Raw genomic sequence first — 24,978 nt, 5'->3', positions numbered from 1 at the left:
CACAAGTAAAGCTCCTTCTTACTAAAGCATAATGAGTGAATCAGGGCATAAAACCAAAACCTGAGCCCCAGCAAAGCTTTAATCATTTGGAGCAGGCCTTTTGCAGATCAGACTTGAGCAATGCCTTCTCTAAGCACCTTTTCTGACCTTACAGACTTTTGTTTACACATTTCCTCCCCTTTTAGCACAGTAGCTTTATTCTTGATTTTTTTTCTTTTATTTCTTTTCCCATTTATTTCTCCCATTTTTGTTTCTGCCCCCCCTGTTGGTGCCTGCTCCAATGGCTGTTGGCAGAGTGAAATCTGTGGTCCCAGGCTTCCCCATTTCTCATGCAGGAAGCCCACAGTGTCATCATCTAGCTCAAAAGAGCTCTGACAATCAATTTTCAGAGCAGAGAATTGGAACTGGGTCTGAAACATATTTTCTATAAGGATTTGGGCTTGAGAAAACACAATGAGAGATGGTGGCTTTAGTGAAAATTGTTTTGACGTGATATGACTCAAAAGCTCTATCTCTAGTCAACATTTCCCTTTGGTTATTTATATGCTAGTATCTAAAACAGGCAGATTTGAGTCAATTAGGAAGCTTAAGTCACAACTGACTTGGGAAGGAGTAGCTTATCCACTTGAGAACCTTCAGATGTGTAACTAATAAGAAGTTGTCAGCTTACATTAATTTTTACACTTGGCTACATCAGAGATGCAAAGGCAAAATCTAGTGTTCAGAAAGCTGACATGGAGCTGAGGAATCCACAGGGAACTTAATCAATGCACACACAACACTGATCACAGTTTTTCACCGTGGCAGGCTATTGATGAGGCTTTACCCCTTCATAGTTCCTTCAGAAAAATATATAGGAGAAAAGATATTAGAATGGAAATTGCATCTGCAAAACACAAGAGGTGGTTGTGATATTTTGTGAAATGCTGCTTGGTGAACTGAAACATCTCTCACAAGATGAATTCCGTCTGTAAGATGCACATAATGTGTGCAAAGGTAGGTGACTTTCAACCACAGGAGCATGGATTACTTGCAAAAGGCTGGAATCTGTTCTCATCTGTACCTGCATGCACTGAGATAAACTACTTGACTGCACTGATATAAGTTGTATCTGAGAATGGCACCGTATTTAACCTGAGGATACTGTTGTTCTTTTCTGTAAAAGAGTAATGTTTTCAAGAAAAGTTGGTAAACATGAATATTTTATATATTTACAAAGTAAACAAAAAATCGTAAACATTGTCCAGAACAAAAACTCCCAGTTACCTACCCTACATTAGGAAGCAGCTCTTCTGGATCCTGGGTTTTTCATCTCAATTAGGACGACACACAGCATGGGGTACACACTTCCAGGCTGAACATGCTGAGTCTAGGTCCCACACTGACTTTGGATGAGTGATGGATTTTGCTGAAAGCACTTGCAGCCTGTCAAAACTGGTGGCCTGAGACCAGCTGACTGCACAACCCTCTTTGCACCCACATTGCTGTCACAGCTACTGGGGTTTTGACAGTCCTTCCTAAGGTTTTATACCCACAGCACAGTGCTTCAACATTGACCACATTTTATCTGTGGAAAATCAAGGCTCAGGTGAATTTAGTAATCATGGCATTCCAAAGGTAACCTCAAGGTATAGGAGAGTCACAAGATGAAGGCTTATTCCTTGGTTAAAATACAGTTGCAGCTTTAGTACGGGTTTGAAGATAAGTCCACTCAACACTTAATTATGACTTTATTAACTATCATTCTTGTGTATAGCTCTGCAAAAGTATCCCAGTGTCACAAATGCAAATTGTCCTTAAAGTAAAAGAAAAAATCATGTCATGTAAAAAGATGTTGTTCATTTTATTGTTTATTGTCATTTTATTATGCCTAATAGTTTCTTCTGATGCAACTATGTGAAAGAGAACAACCAAGATCTAAATCTAATATGTATATTGAATGCCTTAAGAATTTCCACTAAAAAATGAAACATGGCAGTTAGCATTTAATGAGGTCTCATTATTTAAATTAAAAAAAAAAAAAGAAACAGCTACCGACAATGAGTTTTAAAATATGTTTAACATCACAAGCTTATTCAGGCTCTTATATTTCTTCTAATAAGAAGATAACGAGAAAGACTTTCAGATAGGTCTGCCTGCTTATATATGCCAGTTACTAAGGACATCTTAAGGTCTACCACTGATCATGGTGAGAGTTCTCTTTCTCTGCTGTGATTCTTTATTACTCCACACCATAAACTGTTATATTATAATTCTGTTTATAAAACAGTCATATTATACTATAATATAATAATATAATATAATATGTATTTTACAATATATATAATATAAAATATAAATTTATTCAATTTAATTAATTTAATTTCTTTATTATAAATTATATATATTTATATATAATATGATATAATAATATAATGTAATATAATATAAAACTGTTCTATTAACTATTATAAAACTGTTATATTATAATTCTGTTATATTTTATTGCTATAAGATTGTTTTTCTTACAGAGGCTGGACTCCAAAAAGGCAGAAAGTGTGATAAGGAGACAGCTGCAGTGAAGTGGCTCTGCCTTGCTCCATCAGCAGAACAAAAACCACTTCAGTCAAAGGACTATTGGAAATGCAAAAGGATTTGAGGATAAAGTACTTTAAAACCTGACAAAACACCTACTGATAAGTAGTCAATAGTCAAATGAGGTGTATTGTACACAGTGAAGGCAACCTTGCATTTAGGTTGTCTTTGGAAACTTGTTACAATCACATAAATTTAGTATCAAGGAGAAAGAATATGCCCATTACATTTATGGTGAATGATGGATCCATCTAACAGAGGAACTGAACTTCCTTCATTTTTAGATGTCTAGCCCAGATTGCACATTACCTTCCTGCTGAGTAGCTCTCAACCACACCAGCAGTCACACTTTTTTTGTGCTAAGCTTGTTTCACTGCAGAGAAGACTTCAAACTTAGTAAAAGTCCCAAAAGTTTTTGAGAAGTTTTCCCATCTCTGTACCCCAAGGCCTCATTAAAACTGCCTGCTCTCATAGAGACTATGGAGCAGAGTAAGGTTCATCTGAAAAGATAGGCATTCACAGCTACAGCAATATCTTGGTTCAGTGACTTGGAAATACTTGAAATGTGAACCCAAATGACATTTCTTCATTCGTGGAGCTGCCTTACGTGTGACATTGACTTTTCCCAAATGCTAGTGTTCAATGTGAGATGGCTTCAGGACCATCAAGAATTCAGGAACTGCATTCATTCCTGCAATGAAGTGACCACAGTCTGTTCCCCAACTCATTTATCCTCTCATCCTTATCATCCTTTGTATGACACTTCTTCCAACATACTGTTGGAATGGGATATTTCTGAATTACCATTTGTATGACCCTAAAGAGCAAAACTAAAGCAAACTTCCAGGGGAAAGGATCCATCCTTTTGCTCATATTTCTAAAGGAAGAAGCAGTACACATAAAGCATTACTATTTTAATTCACTTTTATTCAAAATAATTTGTATGTAATCCCAAGCTTTCAGAAACCTGCACCTAGGGCAAGACACAGTCATGATGCAAGGCTAGGGGGACTGAAACATCTCCTACATAAATCCATATGGCTGGAAAGGATTGTACAACTTCTCTTGTCCAACACCCTACAATGAAGAAAGATCAAAGAGGCCTACATAATTCCCAGTAGGTCTGTACCAACTTGTTTTTAAGAAATCTTCTAGTTAAAAAGCAGATGCAAGAGCCTCAGGCAATATCCTGTTCCATTGTATTACTGTCCAGGTGGCTGGAAAACTGTTCGTATTATCCAGCCAAGGCCAGTCAACTTGTCAGGAGGAAATAGGGTCAATACAATTTGTTCTTATCAAATCTGTCAGCTTTTTTTTAATCATCTTAGAATGCTTCAGGCACTTATACACTGGTTATCTAACAACTTGTTTCAGAATCATTCCAGGAATTGGTTTTACACTGAATGATCTATAATTCCCAAGCTGTTTTTCTTTTTTAAAGATGATTGCTGTATTTGCTTTTCTTGCATTTTCTGGGACCTTACCACATTCTATGAACTTTAAAAGATAATAGTGAGTACTTTAGATAGTTCTTCCTATTCTTTTAAAAGAGCAAAGGTGAATGCCATCCGGCTCTTGTGGCTTCAATTACAATTATCTTATTCAGACATTTTTAAATTTAATTCCTCCCTATTCTGGCTATGTTCCTTTTCTCACATTTAATTTAACGTGGTTAAGTATTTGATCAGAAATAATTTTTTTCTTCTATGTGAAGGCAGTGAACACTTCAGCGCTCTGTGCAGTGCCTGTTAAGGCATAATTTATCTAATTATATTCCTTATTTCTACTTTTTGTATGTCTCCTTTTGATTCTAGGGTCTTAGCAAGGTGTAATGTACTTTATTCCCTACTTGTTAACTTGTGTCTGTTGTTAATCTCTGTGTACCTGATATAGCTCCTATCAGCAATTCTTGATCTTCCTTATGTCCACAGTCTCACATATTACCCACTTCTGAGACTCAAGTCACACTTAATTTTAGAGGTTTCTAGGCTTTTCTCACTGCCCTTCTCAGATTTTGTTCACATTTCTTCTAGTTTTAGCAGTCTCACTGATGCCGTGATTGTTGGTTAGTGGGTGACTAAATTGGAGGGTTCTGTTACTTATATTCTTAAATTGGAAATAATGATAGAAAACTACAGTGCTTTTGTGCTTCAGCTGCCAAAATTAAAATTGCTCACAGACACAGTGTGTTTATATAAAATGTTCATGTCAAGATTACTGACAATCTCGGAGGATTTTTGAAACACTCAAAGAACACTCTTTTGAATATTAAGAGACAAATTTAGACTTTGGTCTGAATCCAGATTGACACATTCTGTGTTGCCAGAGCTTACCTGGATATTTCCAAATTATTCATCTTTTCAGAGACTCCTCGGGGGAAAGAAGGTCTCTTTAGATCTCTTGGGTCCCCTCTGGACCTCTTGCTGCTTGCACATCTCAACCTCAGTCTAGCTATGAACAGTGTAACAATGTTCATGAGATACAGAGGAGATCAAGTAAAAAGGAGAAGTGCATTTAAGTTTGGTTTATATTTCTGAAGTAATGAAGAAATCAAGATCTAAAACAACACTTCCAGATTCTGCTGTTGTTCGCAAGAAAGAAGTAGCATTGGCAAAAAAAAAAGCTTAAAACGCAGGTTGGGTCAGCAGGTTTGTGTCAGCAATATATACCACTGCTACTCCATGGAGCAGCGAGTGGGGACCACTCCTCAGCAACAAGGCTTTTAATCTTTGTATCTAAAACTAGCATACCTGGCAGACAGGAAAGGTCACCTGGAATCAAATCCTCACTGATCAGTGGGATTCCTTCTGGCTACTACAGCACAGAGCTAGATTTCATGTGTTGGGCTCATATGTCAGGTTTTGGAGTCTTTCAGCATAGATGTTAAAGTTACAGTTTCCCTAGATTTCCTGTCCTGAGGAAAACATTTCTACTCTTCAACACAAGATGAAACCTAAGCAGATGGGAGTGGGCTAAGAGCTGGGGAGTACTTCTGTGAAAATGTTACGGTTATAGTAAGTAACATCATATATTTGAAAATATAGTCATTGTGTATTGGTAACAATGCCAGCTACCTGTGAAATTGGAAACTACTTGTGAAAGTATCTTCTCCTTAAAGTACAAGGCATGCTTCTCTGCTGCCAGGAGATATTCAAGAAGCATCTACAGTGTGGACAGATCCAAATATAGTATGGGCTATTGTAATGCTTTCTATCTCAAGAAACCAAAATATTTTGCAGTTGTTGATGAATGAAGCTCCACAGAAGTTCTCTGTGTCAGATATTAAAGCAGACATTACCAAAATACCATCGCCTGGTATTTCTGTGATTTTTATAAGAGGATCAATAAATGATGATTTTCAGTCTCCTACATATGCATGAAGCTTCTTTTTAAAATCTTATACGTCTGACCAAACTCCTCTCACAGGCTTTAGGAAAGAAAAACATTCCTTATCAGAAAGATAAGGCTTATCCCCCTTTGCTTTACACCAGCACATTGGAATACCTGAAATTGTGATGTCTGTAAGTTCTGGTGATGGCTGCAGGTGGTCTGCCTGAGCACAGAGAGCAGACAGGAAAGTTGTGCTTCTTCTGGCTTTCACGAGAACATGTGTTCCTACATGGCTGTTTGGGAAACCTTAGAGATCCATTTTCTACCTTTTTCTTATATGCAGTCACCAGACAAGTCCATGCATTTCCTTGTTGTTGTGTCAGCTTTTCTCCTCCCACCACATGAGTGCAATATTAATTGGCAAAGCCAACAGCTGCACACATACCCATGTTGTAAGGTCACAGGCTTTAGTGAATATATCTTTAAAGAAAATGTTAGATTCCATCTTAAGGGCACAGTTAATCTAGTTACTTGAGTTTCCATTGATGGAAATAAAGTCCTAAAAACTCTTAATGACAAAAAATTATCATCTCTCCTGAATATTATTTATTTGTCAAGCAAGGAGATAATCAGAAGTCTACTCAAAAGTGCAGAAACGTAAGGAAATACCTGAGTCACTAGTGCTGTGCCACCTCTCACAAATCACTCAAATTATCCACTGCCTCTTAGGGAGATCACAGACTCATATTACAGTCATTTTCCCACTGTGAGGAAAGTTGCCTGCAACCATGAGATGATCACTATTAAGGATAAAACCCAGAAAGTATTTCCTTTCTGGAATGTCTTCCCTTTTGTGAGATTAAGTAATCTGCACTTGCAGTATTGAGACAAATAATCTTCACTTGGTATCCAGGAGAAATTCATTAAGGCAGTAATAAGATATTTTCAAAAGCCTGAGTCCCTTGTGAGGTTCAGGTATTGCTTTTACTTTCCAGTTTTCACATCTGATTCCTGCATGTTATTTTCACACCGTTAATTCAAAGGGCAGCATTTTCTCTGGCAAAAAGGTCCCTCTATGATGTTTCTATTTTCAAAGACTGTAATGATCAACATGAGGAACAGGAGGAGCTCCCTGCATCTGGGCAATAAGGGAACAGGGCTGCCTTTGAGCACAACACTCTACCATTTGAACACTGTTTTAGTAAGAAAGAGGGCTTACACACATCACCCTGATGAACGGCCCCCGGAATAGTGCAGCAGGGGATATATCTGTGCTGATAATGACAAATAATGTAGTTCATGTACATCTGACTGTTCACTTCAGAATGCTTATGCCTTACTGTGCCAGGCCTGTAGAAGAGCTATGGGAAATATGTTATTCCCAGAGAATATAGTATTTTTTGCATAGGACTGACCTGATTTCATAAAATATGCAGAATTGGAAGGGACCCATAAGGATCCAAGTCCAACTCCCAGCTCCACATAGGATGACACAAAATTCCAACCCTTTGCTTTGAGACTACTGTCAAAATACTCCTTGAATTCTGGCAGTTTGAGGCTACGACCACTGCCCTGGGGAGCCAGTTCCAAGGCCCAGCTACTTACTGGTGAAGAACCTTTTCCTAACGCCCAGCTGCACCCCATAGCACAGCTCCATGCCGTTCCCTCAGGCCATGTCGCTGTCACACAGAGCAGTGCTCAGCGCTGTCCCTCCGCTCCCTGTGGGAGCTACAGACACCATCAGGCCTCCCCTCAGCTCCTCTGCTCTGCGCTGAGGACATCCAGGGACCTCAGGTGCTCCTCACATGTCTTGCCCTCTTAGACCCCATGATACTGCTGAATACATAAGACAGAGAGAGATCTACTTAAACTTTTGAAGAACATGAAAATTGCATGGTAATGATAGGGTACCGCTATAACCAATATTATGATGATTATGAGAATTTAAAAGCTTCCTTCTGTGACATTTCTTTATTATGAAACAATTATAAATCAACATGAGCATGCCAAGTAAACAGTATGTTGATCCTTCTGGCTTGCTTTTTAACAATTTCTCCCCACGTGGAAAGAATAGGGTCTGGTCACATGCATTCTTATCATCCCCAGGCACTTACACGCCATGACAAGCATGATTGAGTTAGAAATTCATCATAAGGAATCTACATACAGCAAACAACAGTTTGTAATGGTAGTTTTACAGATGGAGAATCAATGAATAAATTTCTCTAGTACAAAATGATAATGTCAACATGCTAACTATAATAAAATTCTCAGAGAATAAATGATGAGAAGTACCTTCAACATACCTGCAACATTTTTTAAATAAGAAATTGACTTCACCCAGGATAAAATTTTCTGACAGACCTTCTGTATGTGGGCTAAAATACTGTTATTCAGAAAAAAAATGTTTGCCTATCTAGGTTAAAGGAAGAAGCTTGTTTTCACAACTGATAGGAAGTAGGTGTTGATGAAAACCAGACTGAGACTGCTTTAGGTGCAAATTAATAGCTGGGACTACTAAAAGACAAAAACATTAGAGCATTAAAGGACAAAAATGGCTATTTTTAGTAGATGCAATGATTTCTGATATTTTTCTGTATTTTTTTTTTCTGTAGTGGGCTAGAAACCTTAAGAAAATTATATACCACAAATATAGCAACAATAATAGCAGCACGTCTAAATATATTTTTAAAATGTGAAATGATATGCAGGACAGCACACTCAACAAATCAGCTTATCTTTACAGTGCATATGGATCATGGATACCATTCACTGCAACAGGATCATATTGCACAAATTGTATGCAGCGATTATCTGTGCTTGAAAATAAACAAAGGAGAGGGGAAGCAGATGCTTGGAAAAATAAATCAGCTATCTCTTCAGTATGTGGACAAAAAAGAAAGGAGATAAAATCAACAGAAAGTTCTCTCATTCCAAAATTACAAATCTATGTAAACAGGTAGGATTGCAATAATTTATGTCATTACTTGGTCTCATAAATATTTATTTAAAAATTATGGTTTGAAAGGATTTCAGGCAATAGCTCAAATCTTTTAATTTCTGCTTTAAAAAACAACATCAGTGAAGCAAGCATACCCTCTGCTCTTTCAATAAACATCATCAGCAGGAGTCAGCCCTGACTGACAAGCCTGAGAATGCCAGCAGCAGTAGCAATGCCAGACCAACACTGTTCTCTACACAGCTTAAATCAGAGAGAACCTCTGTTCTGGCACTAAATCAAGGAGAAAGATAGCTTTGTTTCCTTTCCACCGAGGGTTAGGCAACCACTGACTTCACAGGGAAAGACTCAAGATTTTATTTGTTTTTAATACTCAGTTTGAAAAAAAAATACAACAAATACAGCAGTTTCCACTGATTCTAGCACCAGTTAAAAAGAGTAAAGAATACAAAAGTCAGTTGTAGTCCGGTCTGAGCTCTACCTTGTGCTATAAAACCCTTTGCTCCAAGTGCAAAAGGCTAATTGAGCTGCTCCAGGCAACAGTGGTGCTTATCTCAGTTAATTTATTTTGTGGCGCATTATTGCCAAAAGCACCTCTGCTACCAGGGAAAGTGCTAGAAATCCTTTCGTTGCTGTGAAAGGGCTTTGTGACTTACACATAGGGCAGTGTTTACACTCGTCGAGGCTGTGTTGTGCAGAAGGAGCACACATCAGAGCCTCAGCCCTCTTCTGGAGCAGCTGTCTAAGGTTTCTTTTGTTCTGGTGAGCATTTTGGTTTTAGACTCCACTGGTTATTAACCCTGAGGAGAGAAGCTGGCGGCTCTTGAACATGTACATTCCTTCTCTCCCCACTGCTCTTCCCCGCTCCTAACCTTCACACTAGGATACACAGAGCAGCAGCAGTGGTGCTCCAAGCAGAATTCCAAAGTGCAGATAAAGGCACCAAGCTGGGAGGGTAATCGGTGGTAGAGCTAAATGAGGATTTCAATTGAGTTTGTCAATTGAGCTAATCTGATTAAAGAAAGCATCTTCCTGCTTGTCTAGGAAAAGTCTGCATGATGCAATTTGGCTCTAGCTTGCCTAAGAACTACTTTTGGATGGTTCTGAGCTGTCCTCAGAAATGTTCATGCAGTCTGGACAGCTTCTCTGTATATCAGATTTGCTTTATGTTAACAGAGTTCTCTCACATTACTGACTGTTTTACAATCAATTTAAGTTGATGCAAAGAGTCATGTGAATAACATCTTTGAAAAATAGAAAGCTTAAAGAAACTTATATGCCCATCATATTAAGTCAGTCAAATGTGACTGAAAATTTCAGTTAAATTAACATAAGTATGTCTATACCTGGTTAATTTCATGTTCAATCAAAGAAAATAATCAACAAATGACTTTTCCTGATATCTGGATGTCATCAAACTGACTTTGCCATTCTTGATCATCTTTTCCTCCCCTACCAAATATGGTTTACTTCATCAGGAGAAGTAAAAGACTCCAGTTTACTTCAGTTGATTATGTTATTGTGCAAAAGGATGGAAGATATATTTGTGTAGGAAAAAATCTACCAAAGCAAATGAGAACATAAAAACTTAATTCAAAAGCAAATATGATTTTCTTCACTGCATCTGTTTAATGTTAAAATTAGAGATTTATATCAAGAAAGGAAGGAAGGTACAGTCCATTGATTTATGACATGATCTCTCCAGCCAAGTTGAAATATCTTTTCTTCAAAAACAAACACTGACACTCTTACATTTTGGTTTTGTATAGATCACTTTCAGATCAAGACTCTCTGAAATTAAAAAAAAAAAAAAAAACCAACAAAAAACCCAACAACAACTGTATTTAGGAAAACTTATAAAGCACTTAATCTGATGATTTTTATCATGCACCCACTGAAGGTAAGAACTCAGATATTAGCCCCTATAAAAATATGAAATGAACTTTGATCAAAATAATTTCTTGATCTCATCACTTAATTCTTAATTTTCTCTTTTTATCCACATCCACATACCCACTGGACTAATGGCAAAATACGAACATAGAGGAAACATACAAAAATAATTTAAATATGCACTACTGTACGGTACCTGGCTTAGCAGGGGGGTTGGACTCAATGATCTCGAGGTCCCTTCCAACTTCTGCAATTCTTCAATTTAGATGCACTCTTTTTTTTTTCACTCTATATATAATAATTCAAGCATTATTAAAAAAAAAAGTAATAACTAAATTGCTGAATCAATAAATGAAAAGCATATCCTGCCTTCTTAAAAGCTACTGTGGCCAATTTTCATCATTTAGAAGCCATTGGGAAATAGATGTTTGGATATATCACTTAAATCAATTCAGAAACTGTGTGGTAGGTCCAGAAGCTATCCTCAGGAAGACAGTCTTGACTTGACACAGAGAACAATTAAGGACCACGATGGAAATGGTCCCTGCATCCACCACAGCCAAATGGTGAAAGATCAGCCTTTACTGTCCCCTGACCGCACTAAAAAGAGAAATGTGCTGGGAGGGATGGCTGGTGGCTCTCCAAAGAGAACAGTCACTTCTGCATTAGAGAAGGCCATAATAGCATACTTTGGCCCTGCTTCCTGCAAGGTCAAGTTTATTCCCCATCAGTTCTGAGACAGTAGAAGCTATTAGGAATATGCATGCTACAGCTGAGATATAAAAGCACCTTGTAGGAGTTTGATCTACTCTATTAGGAATAACAAACTTGTGCTACCCTAAATGAAAGTTTTTTTTGTTTTAATCTCAATTTGCCCCTAAGATTTTGCTTGCTCAGAAAAGATGAGCCATAACCAGTTAGTCTTTTGACACCATCATTAACAGCCCTTAGAAATCTATTTTTCTTAAAAAGTGTTGCTAATGAGATAATAAACAGCACAGAGCCCTGCTTACCCAACAAGCTAGTGGTAGACATCTGGGCTGAAAGGACATGACACTGTCTGTCATAACCAACAACAAATGAAGGGCTAAAGTCGGGAAAGCACTCCAGGACTCCCTCAGCTTCCCAGCTCTGCTGTTATGTTAAATGCAGTTGAGGGGCAGTCTCTCATTACATTCACTACATTTTGCGAGGCGGTCACTGTCAGACCTTACTGAGGTCAGGATGAGCACTCAACACCTTGCAGAAGTAATTTCACCCTGCATTAAAAATATCATTCATCTCTTTGGTGTTTGCTGGAGGCAGTAACGTGAAAACCAAGACAAAGACCAATGGGGATGACGGTAGTAGGACAGCTCTTTCAGTGGCTCCAGTTTTACTACCTTGCTCATAATCACAATTGCAACTCTGAGCACTTTAGAACAGTCACTGAAATACTGCCAATTAATAATGAGGACAAATATCCACTGCCTAGATCAACACTCAGCCGCTCTAGTCATCTGGCACCATTACTCTGATCCCACAAAGCCTAATAGTCTTGTGATCTCTCCATTTCTATTTTATTTTTTTTAAGATCATATGGAGTTTTTAAACGCTGAGTTAGTTCAAGGTGGTGTCACTGCCATGTGACCGGGAGAGGGGTCATCTGCCCAGCCCAGCTGCAGAGGAGAGAAGCAGAGCTGGCAGGCAGCCACACAGGCACCAGGCTGCTTGCTTTTCCAGGCCAACTTGGAATTGACTGTCAGAGCTCTTGTAAACACAGAAATCCAGGTCAATTAATGTTATGTATGACAACGGATTATAACATCTGTCCAGAGCTGTAACTGATATGCACAGCTTTCCCTAGGAATATTTGCCTCTCAGTCTCCTCATGGTTTCTATCCAGTCCATGGTCCCCTCTGCATGAATTAGAGTGCACAGCAGCAGATCATGCAGCTTATTTAAATCTTCTCAATAAAGAAATCTTGAGAAGGAGATAGGGTCTTAAAAGTCAGGACTTCCACTCATTAACAGATGACCAAACTACATCACTGATTTCAGTGAAGACAATCATTGTTTTTCCATCAGACCTAACATGTAAACTTACTGATTTTGTTTTAATTCCCATATACAGATAAAAAATGCTGGTTAACAGCAGAAGTGTTTTATATTTATGTAGATAAACGTGTAAGTAAAAGGCCCAAACTGTAGTGATCTATCTCCTAAACAGATATTCTTCTGTTCCTAGAAGAAGAATTTCCATCTTATATTTCCCTGAATATCTGAATCAAAATTTCCTGCAGTTCTCTATTTCTATGTACTCTGTGCACATCACAGCAATAACATTTCCTGATGTAATCTGTTTTCCAGCCTGCTTGCTTTCAGACAATTAGCTACACAGGACTTCTCCATAACAAATCAATTGTTGATAGCTTTGGCTCAGATGGATGTAAGCTTGAGCATGATGACACGCCTCTCAAAAGAAATCACAAAAGATGCAAGTGAATATTACAGTAAGTCTCACAAGAAAAAATTACAGTCACCACGTCATGTGGTCCTTTGACTGATTTTGTTCATCCTTCTCCAATTCAGTACATTCTGCAAAGTCCTAATGAGGCAGACACACTCCAATTACTCTTTAGTAAGCTGTAATTTTTTGTAAAACTCCTTTAAAGTTGGTAACATTCAATGTGAGAAAGACTGGCAACGTCCAGCCCAGTCCCAAGGTAAACAAACATTAAACAAAAAATGGAAATAGCAATTATATCGTATATTCTTTACAATAATATACTTCACATAACCAATGCTGCATGACCAACCCGTGATAATCTTATTGGGATCATAAATCTTGGCAATGATGTGTCTGGACAAGGAGGGAAGCCAAAATATATAGGACATGGTTAAGTCTAGAGAAAAACTGTACTGAATTCACTGTGTGAATTATTCTTTAATATTCAGAAATTTGTCTAAAGTGTGCATATCCTCCTTCAGTAAAAAAAAATAATTTGAGAAGCAGCATTTGTAAGACTGTTGTAAACCTGTGCAATGAAATGATAAAATGAGATTTTACCTTCACACTGTGAAATTAGCTCTAAGCTGCAGTAAGCTACCCCTAAGATGAAGCAGGAGTGCTAGCGACAGTGGCAGGCTTGATCACCATATGTGACAAGCATACTGTGAGCAGCTCAGGGTTGGACAGCTGATAACAAGCAATCAGGTTATCACGGCTTAATGAGTTACTGCTGATTAGCTTGAGTAATCATGACTGACAACATTAACTCCTCCATTAACACAACTGCAGAGCTAACAGGTTAACTTTTACAATTTTTTTATGTCAATATTTAAAAAGCAATAACAATCCCTTGATTAAGTTGTGAGTAAAATGGATACAACCTCTCCCTCCATTTAAGGGTTTCACACAGTTATCGGCAAATAACTACTCCAGGTGACAGCCATCACATTTATCTAGTACTGCTAGGCATCCTGATAGCAAGTCTAATCTTTTTGTTCAGATCAGTCTTAGAAAACACATTTCCTCCATGTTTTTAAAGTGAAGATTTAGTGGTTCTGTAAGAGCAACTGGAGAAAAGCTGCACATTTTCCTCCATGATCACTGGAGTTTGCTCACATGTTCCCTCCAGAGGAGCAGGACTCAGAACAACCACAAGCCTTGCGTGGGGTCAGCCTCTGCTCTGGGGCTGCATGCACTGGAAGCAGCACTAAACATGCATGAAAAATGGCTATGTGTGTCCAGATTAAAAGGCAAGCCTAGGATTGCACTGAAAACACATCAGTGTCATTCTGTTGACTTTCCTCAAGCAGGATATCACTTGTACTCACAAACAGAGGAGTCGAAGCCCAAGAACTGACAACAGATGCTTTTTTTAAAACATTTTCTCTCTTTATTTGTTTTTCCTGATGGTTGCTACAAGCAAAGGAGGTATTCAGAAATGTAACGGCACAATACAAATACAGGCAGCAAACTAAGTTGATGGCATGAAAGGTGTATCTGAGAACACAGAGTTGACAGAATCAGAGTCGGATTTTGTTCGGGTAGTTTTTAAGATACTCTCAGCAATGACATTGTCATTAGGAAACAGTTTTACTTTCCCATTCTGACTGTGTTTTGGTTCATGTACAGGTTCCAGGAAAACCACTCGTTTGCCAGTGCTGGCCTTCTTCTCGTCAGCAGGCAGCTCTTGAGGCGGTGTGGAGTTCAGTATGGATGTGTGGGCACCGCTTTGGTTCAGCTTCCTCTTCCTCCTCTTTGTCTTACATTGACATGGGCAGGGGGTCAGGTAGAGATAAAGCAGTACTAAAACGATACTGGCTACACAGGCAGCAAGGGTGGTAAAAGCTGTATTAAATGCTTCATGAGCATGAGGCCTGTTAACTGTGAAATTGCTAACATTTATTCTAACCTCTATGGTTTCATTTAATAGTCTTTTCTTATTTATTGCAGTGCAGGAGTACAGACCAGAGTCCTCTAGCTGGGCATCTGTTATCTCCAGGCTCCCATTATGAAACACCCTAAATTTGTCGGTCTCCATGTCTGGCTCCAGCAATTTATTGTCTGGACTAACCCAAACGAATTGCGTGCCTGCATCGCTGATTCTGCTGTCACAGTGAACGATCAGCCTGTCACCCACCTGGGCATCATGAATAAACCCAAAGGCTTGAAAAGAGCTGTTGATGGTGCTTTCAGAGCAATTCAGAAAGTTGTCATGCAGTAAAAGCTGTTTGTTGTAACCTCTTGGATCTGATCGCAATGAACAGGTGTACTCGCTTCTGAAGTCCACCACAGAGCTGAAGTGCCGCTGATACCAGAAGATGAGCATAGAGTACAGTGTGCAGTCACAATAAAATGGGTTGCCGTGAAGATAAACTCCACTAAGATGCTTGGCTGGCACTGAACTCAGGCGCTGAATAGGCATCGACTGGATGTGATTAAAGGAAATGTCCAGCAGCATGAGTTCTGTCAGCTTGTGCTTTCCAATATACAAGTCCAGTGGGAAATGCAAGAGCAAGTTATAGCTTAAATACAGTTTCTGTAATTTGTACAATCCTCCGAAGGCTGAAGACTCTATATGTGTTATTTGATTGTTGTAAAGCAGAAGAACTTCCAGGGCTCCCAGCTCCTGAAACACAGGGCTGCCCAGCGTCTTCAGGCTGTTGGACGACAAGTCTAGGTACTTCAGGTTCGGCGTTGTGGAAAAGCTTCCAGTGATAATGCTGCTAATGCTATTATGATTGATTATTAAAGTGTTCAGCTTCTCAAACAGCACTGGGACCCATTCAGGTTCTAAGAATCCAATTCTGTTATAACTCAGATCCAGCCTTTTCATACCTCTATAAAGATTTCCTGGCACCCGAGAGAGGTTTTTATTGGTGCAGCTTACGATATCGCTGGCACAGATGCAGGCTGTTGGACACATCCCTGGGGCACTGCCACCGACACTCACTGCAAAGACCAAGAGGCATGCCAGTGCTCTGCAGTTCACCTTACAGACTCCAAGTCGAGTAGGAAGTGTCTGGCAGTTTAAAGACATTGTCGCTGGCTCTTCGCTGTCTCCCAGTGCTCCTTGCCACAGATTGTATGTGCTGTTAGCTTTGCACTAATCGCTGCCAAAAGAAGAATACAGAGGTATAGCACGTTAACTTTTAAGATTCATACCCTGCCTAATTTTTTTTGCATGTCTTCTGAGTAAATACAGGGAATTAACTCTTAATGTTTCATATACTTAGCTACAAAATCTAGTCATTGTAAGCTTAGTGTTGACTTTATGTAAACATGAAATTCAGCACTTATTTGTAAATATACATAGTACAGGTACATTGTGTTTGTTTGTTTGTTTTTTCATAAAATGCAACTATTCTTCACTCTTGAACCAAGGAATGCACCTTCTGACAATTTTTAAAATCAGGAATGTTAATCTGTAGAACTTGACTGGGCAACGGCACACTCTAGATGTTTTCAAATCAACCTAGACAGAAAACTTTGGGTGAAAAGTGAAAACAAACCAATCAACCAACAAAAAACAATCTTTATAAAGAAAATATTTTCTTGTCTAGCAGGGTGTAGTTGCGATATGTGTTTCTTTCCAATCAGAGAATGAAATCTGGAATGCTCAGCTTTAAGTGTCTTTAAAAATAAATAAATAAATTGTTATTTCAGTAATGAACAGTACAGGTAGCATCAGCCTATTTTTGAAGTTATTCAAGACACCTGTATTGGATTTATGAGGTAAGGTTTTGGTAGAACTGGATTGCAGTGATGGGATCTGTGAGCAGAGCCCAGCACTTGCCCATGTCATTTCAAAAGCAGCTCCCAGTGCTCCAAAGGGGACCCACTGCTGCCAGAGTTCAGCCGTGAGTGAAGCTGGGTGTGCTCTGAGAGAGCAGACTTTAGCAGATAGAAAGGAAAAAAAAAAACAAAACCAACCAACTGCTGCACGACAGCAGCTGGGAGAGGGGAGTGAGAAATGTGAGGAGCAGCCCTGCAGGCACCGAGATCCGTACAGCAGGCACTCGAGGCGCAGAGCAGCAGCTCCCTGCAGCCCGGGAGAGGGGTATGAAGGAGCAGCTGTCCCCCCACCTGCAGCCACAGAGGGACCCGCGAGTGGATGCAATCCTGAAGGGGATATGTCCCGTAGATATCCCCGCAGGAGCAGCCCCGGGCTGGAGCTGCCACCCGTGCTGGGCACTGCCTGGAGGATGGGCCTCGTGGTACAGAGCCAAGCTGGAGAGGTGCTGGGAGAGCTGCAGCCCGTGGGAATCCCACGCGGGATCAGTTCGGGCAGGACGGAATCTGTGGGTGGGAGCAGGGGCAGAGGGACCACAGAGGAGCAGCAGAGATGAAGCATCATGGGCTGACCGCAGCCCCCATTCCCTGTTCCCCTGTGCTGAGGGAGGAAGTAGAAGAGGGTGGATGTGGATGGAAGATATTTTCAGTTAGTTTTTAGTACTTACTGCTCTAGTCTGTTAGCAACAGGCAATAAATTACATTAATCACCCTACGCTGAGTCTGCAGTATCCATGATGGTAAATGGGAAGTGATTTTACTTATCTGAACCCTCGGGCTCTTTTCCATTATGTGTAGTTCTCCACTTCCTTTAAGGAAGAGGAGTGAGAGAACGATTTACCTGCCATCAGGATGAAACTGCCACCACATCCAATGGGAATGTTTCACATTCTGTTGCTTTCATGTTGGCCAAAATAACTCTAGAGGAGAAAAATTTTCCACTCCTGGTGCCCACCTCAAGCATAAGTTTGGGGAACTTTCAGTTAGGATGAGTAAGCCATTTCGTAAAACCCATTGAAGGAAAGAATATTTTGCTCATATTTAAGTAATAAGAACAAAATCTACCATACTCCTTTTTTGAGAATATTTTAGTGTCATTACAACTTGAAGCAGGAACTCAAAATTTGACAGGGTAGCAGTTCCATGCCAAAGTATATGTTTTTTTGACATCTCTTAGGAAAATGTACACATAATTAGCAGAGCAATTCACATTTCAATTCACTCTTGCTCTCCCTGGATACCTGTTGGGAGTTTGCCACTAAATTCCCAGGTGAATCAATGTGCATTGATTATCCCCACCCTTTCATAGATCAAACACGGTATTCAGCTCCCACATACTGAACTTGTTCTCATTTCTCTGATCTCACCCACCCGTTGGTACAGTATCTGAGGAGGACAACCCTACCAACATCTGCTCTGTGCTGCTGATTATGGCTGCGTCCCAGAGCTGGGAGATGAGAGGCTGCCTGTGGGCAGCAGGGAGGAACAAATGGAAATCAAGTGGAGAGAAGTGGAATTAAAGGAGAAGTATTCTCTTGATGAGGGGAGGTGAATGAAGAAAGGATAGAAGTGTTAACATCAAAATTTAAAGCATTGAGGACTAATGTAGAGATGGAGGCAAAGAAGGAGTTAAGGGGAAAAGGAAGATAAGAAATGTACAGAGAAGGAAGGGCACAATTAGAAAAGGATTCTCCCAGTGGAGAATCATTGTTGTAAGTAAAGAAGCAACTGAGAATGAGGTAGTTCAGAAGCTATGAGCATGCATAAGTCCTGTAAGCAGACAAAACATGAGAAGTAGATAGGGAAGGGATAAAGGACATGAAGAAGGTTAAGCGTAAGAGAGGCAAGTGTTTCAAGAGTTAAATCTTGGAACATATTTCTCCAGAAAATTTGCATCTGCTCCTTGTGAACTTATGATTGTCTATGCAATCAATTTATGTGAAATGCAGTAATTTCTACTCACCTCCCAGTTCCTTATTCCCATCCTCTCTAACCCTCTGCCAAGCTGGCAGGTGCTGTCTTCTGCCAACAAGCCATCTACTTATAAGCCAAATTGTAGAAGATGTGCTATGAATCTAGAGAGCTGAACCTTCTAATGACTCATTAAAAGAAGAAATATGTGGAAGAGGAGAATTCACCCTTCATGAAAATTTATATATACATTTATATATACATACAGAGTTTAAGTGCCTGAAATCCCAAAAACTGTACGAAGAGAATGACAGGACTTCCAAGTCAAGTATTCAAAAATTCAAGTGTCACAATTAAGACTTTCTATGCCAATTCAGACTCTTTTTACAGTCCTTAGGTACATGATCATTCAAGTTTACTTTCCCCCTAAAAACTTCCCTCACATTACATATAGGATTTGAAGAACATGGAAAAGGGATAAGTAAATGTCTGTATGTGAGAACTGGAACATATCCTAGTCACTGCCACAGAATTCCTGTGACATCAGGCAAATTATGTGAAGTGGTGACTGTTAAAAAATCATGAATACATCATTGTCATGAGCTTGAGACTCAGAAGAAAAGGAACTTCTATATTTTAAACTTAGGAAAGCCTGGTCTGAAGAAGTGTTGAGCTGAGACTTAAAGTGTTATAAATCAACCAAGCACTTTTGACTAGAAATTCCTTTCCTGTGTATAAAAGGGAGGTAGAAACATGATCTTAACTACAGGAACATTATGAAAATAAATTAACTAATTAGAATTCCAATGAGACACAGGAACAGGTTGCCCAGTAAGGTCATGGATGTCCCCTCCCTGGAAGCATTCCAGGTCAGGCTGGACAAGACTCTGAGCAACCTGGTCTAGAGGGAGGTGACGCCACCCATAGCAGGGGGGTTGGAACTAGGTGATCTTAAAGGTCCCTTCCAACACAAACCATTCTGTGATTCAATGAAAGCTTAGTATCAAGATTTATAAAGTCTTCTACAGTTTTAGGTCTTACTGAAGTTTCTGATTGGTTGTCAGTGAAAAGTCAGGAACTATGAGGAAATATTTTTTAATGTGTCCTAAGCATCTAGCTTAAATGTTTTTGCTAGCTAGCCTATCTAGGAACAAAAAAAACCTCATAGATTTAAGTTCTTCTAGAGGGTGTGATCTATGAAATCATTAGAGAAATGGCCACCATGAACTAATTCTCTACTCCTTCATTTGTATTGCATGCAGTACATAAGACACAATGGAAACACAGAAAAAAGATGTTAATGGCTGCTCATTCAGTTAGTACATTGTTTGAAACAAGATATCTGAAAAATATATATCATAAAACTAGATGAATAAAGAATTATAATGGATTCATAAAATGGAAGACTGTTCTTGCATAGGTTGGCTTTCCCACTAATATTTGAACATCTGATTTTGCAGCCACAGCAGCCTTATTTTCCATGGAACTGCACTTGAAAAATGATGAATGGCACTTTCAAAATCAGCTCCTATGCTGAACGTAACTAGAATCCTGGAGATACTCCAAATAGAGCATACAGGTCATTGCTCAGTTTGGGAAGGCTTACCAAGCTTAATATACCAAATAGCCTTGCATATTTTTTTCTGTCCATATTTAACTACTCACTCAGCAGAAACTCTGAGCTAGTTTGCAACCATACCTCAAGGGCAGATTTGGGGCTGGTATAAATCAGCATCTTTGAGTTCTAAGAAACAGAACCAGGCAGCAAGGGCTGAAAATTTGTTTTCCCATTTCCAAACTCGTTAAAATTGCCAAACGCGAACTGTTTCAGATGACAGCTTGCTCAGCAAGGCAAAACCAAATTACAAGTGCTGTACACTTTCTCATATACTAGGGGCAAAACCAGGTTATTTTGAGTACTCTGTGAAGCCCAGTTCACAGTGCAGTGCCTTCATCCTTGGTAGGGTCTTTGCCCTTTGGGAGAGTAGGACTACTGAGGTGTAACTTGCTCCATCTTTTGCTCTACATCAACAGTACTTCTGTTCTCCACAACTTCTGCGCAAATTGCACTGGCTGGTGGCAAAGCTAAGCATGCTAAACACATCTGTTCATAAACTGGCCACAATTTGAATCCATTTAAAATGGTTGCATAAACAATTTAGTTGTTGGTAACACGCAGGTGTTAAGAGGCAAGGAAGAAAAAGGCTTACAGTCAGCCATAAGTTAAAAAGCTTCATTTTATTTCACTCCAGTATCATTACTTCTGGTCTTATAAAAGTACTACTTTGCAAATTTCAATATTACGTTTTTTCTCAATTCTCATATTTGCTATTAAACACTAGGACCTAACATGTACCAGCAGACTCTAAATACTTAACCATTATTTCCAAACAAGATTGATAAGTGACTTTTTTGAGTAAAGGGCATGGCTGGGATGGGGGGGGTTGTACTTGAATTATTTTCAAAGAAATAATTTCTTCGTGGTGTTTAAGTGTGATATTTTAAGTTCACTGCCAAAAAACACAGTACTTCTTGAGATGAATCATCTGTGCAGTAATGGCACGTGTTTCTTAACTGTTTGAGAAGAAATGCAAGACATTCTCATTTGATAGCTGCTGGTAGCAGCTCAGTTTACTACAGTAGATTAGCTCCTAGAGGATTTGGCTCTTGGTTTTGATGTTTAAGGCATTTAGAAGTAATGAGCAACTAGATCTGCTTATGGAAAAAGAAAATGCTGAACACTGTGCATTTCCTCAATATCAGTTATCATTGCAAAATCAACTAATGTTCTAAATAGTAATTTCCATTTTGCCTGGGTTATCTCTGCCATTAATGCTGACCTCTTTATCAGCATTCTCTTCACCTGTAATTACCTCCAGGCTTCTGACTGTTTCTTCCAAATAAACTTATATACCAAGGTACATCTTGCCATTCATTTGAGATTTTGCTAAAACCAACCAAAAAACAAAAACAAAAAAAACCAAAAAACCAAAAAAACACACACAAAAAGTCTTTTAATTTAAGTAATGAAAGGGACTGAAGATCCAAAGCCACTTGGATAGTTTTGTAAACACTACCACCAGTCTTTTCAATGTTAAAGTGGATCAATCTGCACTTTACAGTAGGAATAACATCCTCCTGTACATTGGTGATGCAAATAGTATCGTGCCTGGCACACAGTGAAAATGCAAATATACGGCCTGCCAATACCACACAAGTATTGTTGAGTTATAGATTTGAGAGCTCAAATCCTAGAATAATGTTAAAGACTTCAGTCTGCCCTCCAAAATGTCCACACCACTCCCACATCTCCTAGATGTTCCTGTGTCACATTCAGTTCCCAGTCCTGTCTCCTCTCTATCTGCCCACCATGCCAGCCCACAAGCCACTCACCCACCTCTGCACTTCCCACTGCTTTGAAGGCCCACACAGCTGCTCTCCCTCTTTTCCCTGTCCAGATATCAGACGGATCAAAGCTGTATTAATTAAATACAATAACAGATAAAATTAAGCAGAGATGGCTCTAGTGTTAAAAAGTGTTTCTTCACGGTCCTTTCTTTTTCCATGGCATTTAAAAAAACTTCTATCAAAATATAGGAAAAAAAAAAAAAGACTGTCAGACTGTGGTTCTATTAATTTATAGTAACAATATTATACAATTACAATTATTAATGTTTAATTCTAAATTTACAAATCTGTTTCAGTACATACTAGAAATATTAATGACTACAAACAGACTAATGCCATCTTACATAATTAACCTTTTAAAATGTTACACGTACAAGGAAGGTCTGCACAAACTTCCTCTCCTAGTGTATGCCTGTGGTGGGGAAGCTGGCACCTCTCTCAGCATCCAGGATGCACTCTGCTTTTAACGCTCCAGGGTGGGAAGGCACCCTCTGCATCAAAGCTGCCTCTGCAGCTGTGCTCAGCATCTCTGACTGGGCAGAGCCGGATTACCCGGCCACCATAATCCAAGAGGTTTAGTGACATGACGGATCTGAGAGCAGAGGCTGCTGGTGAACTACATCTGGGTGATGTATTCATATTCTGGACTAAATCCCGGAACTGGCTTAAACTTTGCTTGGTTCAAGACCCAACCGTGATGAAAAATGGCCTTACATCACCTTTACAGCAAGCTGAGTCCGAGGTCAGTCTAGCAAATTGAGTGTTCTCTGTGGCCAGCACCCGGCCAGACCTCAGCAATGTTGGAGAGATTAATTTGTCCTACTAACCTCAGCCACATAAAACTGTTTTCTCGCACTATTCTTTCACTGAAGGCTGAATTTCTCTGAAGACGGATTTATTTAATTTTTCTGCACCCATTAAAACTCAGTTGGCTTAAAGAAAGCCGAGATGCAGATGAGCAACTGGGTGATGTACCACTGAAGCTGAGTTGGGCTAATCAGCAGCAATCCGTCTATGGCACTGCGGTCTGCATGAAGAAATCACTCTGCAGCTTTTATCCCTCTTAAAAGAGCGCGAGAGAACTACACTCAGCGAAACAACAATGCCTCCTTTTTGCCACGGTAGTTTGTAAACTAAGATACATCCTAGCTCCAACCTTGCAAATGACTTCAGTTGCTAAGGAGATAATCAAATAATTAGGAAAAAAAAAAAAAAGCAGTGACAAACAGTGGTGCCTCAGCTACAGCACCAGCAACCAGTCTCCAAGCAATGCCAGATCTTATGAAAGTTTAGTTGCCCAGCGTAGGATCCTCACCGCCTCCAAGAGCTTCCGTGGCAGGCTGCGCTCCGGAGAAGCCACTCGCCGCGCTGCGGGCGCTCCCAGCAGTGCCCCGAAGGGCAGCGCCGGCTGCAGCCCTCAACTGGGGTGGGGGCAAAGTTTCGGCGAACCCGGGACCCCGCCGCCTCCCGGCATCGCACCCCCGCTCTCCTCCCGCCTCCCCCGGGCGTTCAGCACCGCTCCCCGGCGGAGCTGCGGGACGAGCGTGGCGAGGCCGCGCCTCGGCCGCCGCTGCCCTCGGAGCACCCGAGCGCACACCCCGCTCCATCCCCGCCGCCCCTCCCCGGGGCCGGGGCAGCGTTACCTGGAGAGCTCGGCGGCCGCCTCATAGCCGAGGAGCGCGGGGCCGGCCCCGCCGCCTCCAGCCCCGCATGCTCCGCTCCGCTCCTTTCGCCCGCCGCCGCCGTGCCGGCTCGGGGAAGTTCGGGGCCGCCGAGCGCTCCAGCGGCACCGCGCTCCGCTCCTCCAGACAGAACCGGCCGCCGCCCGAGGCTGGCACACAGCCCGGCAAAGGATGAAAAGCGAAGGCACCGCGACACAGCGGTGTTGCCGGGGCTTTTATCCCCTCCCGGCCATGCAGCCGCATCCCCCGCCGCGCCACTTCCGCGGCAGCGGGACGGAGCCGTCGGTGTCCCGGGGAGGGGCGCGCCACCGCCCCGCTCCGCCTCCCGCCCCCTGTGCGGCCGCGCCCGCTCCTCACCGCTCCTCTCCGCTCGCCACCGCTGTCTCCGGCAACTTTCCGCCGAGCGCGGGCAGAGCTCTCCCGGCCACATCTGGGCTCGCTCCGCCGCCGCCGCCGCCGCGCAGGGTTCGTGGGAGGGAGCAGCCGGAGAGCTCCCGGTCCCCGATAAATGGGCGGCAGCTCCCCTTGAGCGGAGGGAGGCGGAACCGCAGGGCAGAGAAATTCAGAAGGCATTGTGCTAGCTCTGGAAAACGATTCTCCAGTTAATTAAAATGATCGGAATCAAGAGAAGCTCCGTAGTGAAACGGGCTTTGATAGAAATAAACGAATCTACTGAATGTTACAAGGAGATGTCTAAAATTAATTGCCGCGGACCTGGCTTGTCTGGAGATCCCTGTCTTGATCTGAGGGAGAGCTGCTGCTAGCAAGGAAGGGTGACCGGGTCAGGAGGAGGCAAAGCTGCAGCCCAAAGCCTCGGGGCACCCTTCCTTTCAGACAGGGCGATCTTTATCCTTCTCCAGTGAAGTTTCACACTAATTTCCCCCATCATTTAGACTACCCTATGTTTAGAGACTGAAGCTGAGCAGGGACTACTTTAGTAA

At 40.9% G+C, this 24,978-nt stretch overlaps 1 protein-coding gene across 2 annotated transcripts; it reads right to left on the bottom strand.

Moving 5' to 3' along the window:
- Nucleotides 1–14,639: 14,639 nt before the first annotated feature.
- On the bottom strand, nt 14,640–24,444 carry AMIGO2 (adhesion molecule with Ig like domain 2). 2 transcript variants are annotated; one of them, XM_065741446.1, is made up of 2 exons: nt 24,415–24,444; nt 14,640–16,357 (listed from the first exon to the last, which is right to left on the bottom strand). In XM_065741446.1, the coding sequence occupies exon 2, from the start codon at nt 16,282–16,284 to the stop codon at nt 14,719–14,721; it is 1,566 nt and encodes a 521-aa protein (XP_065597518.1). In that variant the 5' UTR covers nt 16,285–16,357; nt 24,415–24,444; the 3' UTR covers nt 14,640–14,718. The 2 variants fall into 2 exon arrangements, with proteins under 2 accessions (XP_065597518.1, XP_065597519.1); XM_065741447.1 differs by lacking the exon at nt 24,415–24,444 and adding an exon at nt 23,999–24,013.
- Nucleotides 24,445–24,978: the final 534 nt, after the last annotated feature.

The sequence above is a fragment of the Cyrtonyx montezumae genome, unplaced genomic scaffold (genome assembly GCF_038088225.1).
Source record: "Cyrtonyx montezumae isolate F1298 unplaced genomic scaffold, pur_monq_1.0 scaffold_3, whole genome shotgun sequence".
Lineage (NCBI taxonomy): Eukaryota > Metazoa > Chordata > Aves > Galliformes > Odontophoridae > Cyrtonyx > Cyrtonyx montezumae.
This window is presented reverse-complemented; position numbering and strand designations above follow the sequence as displayed.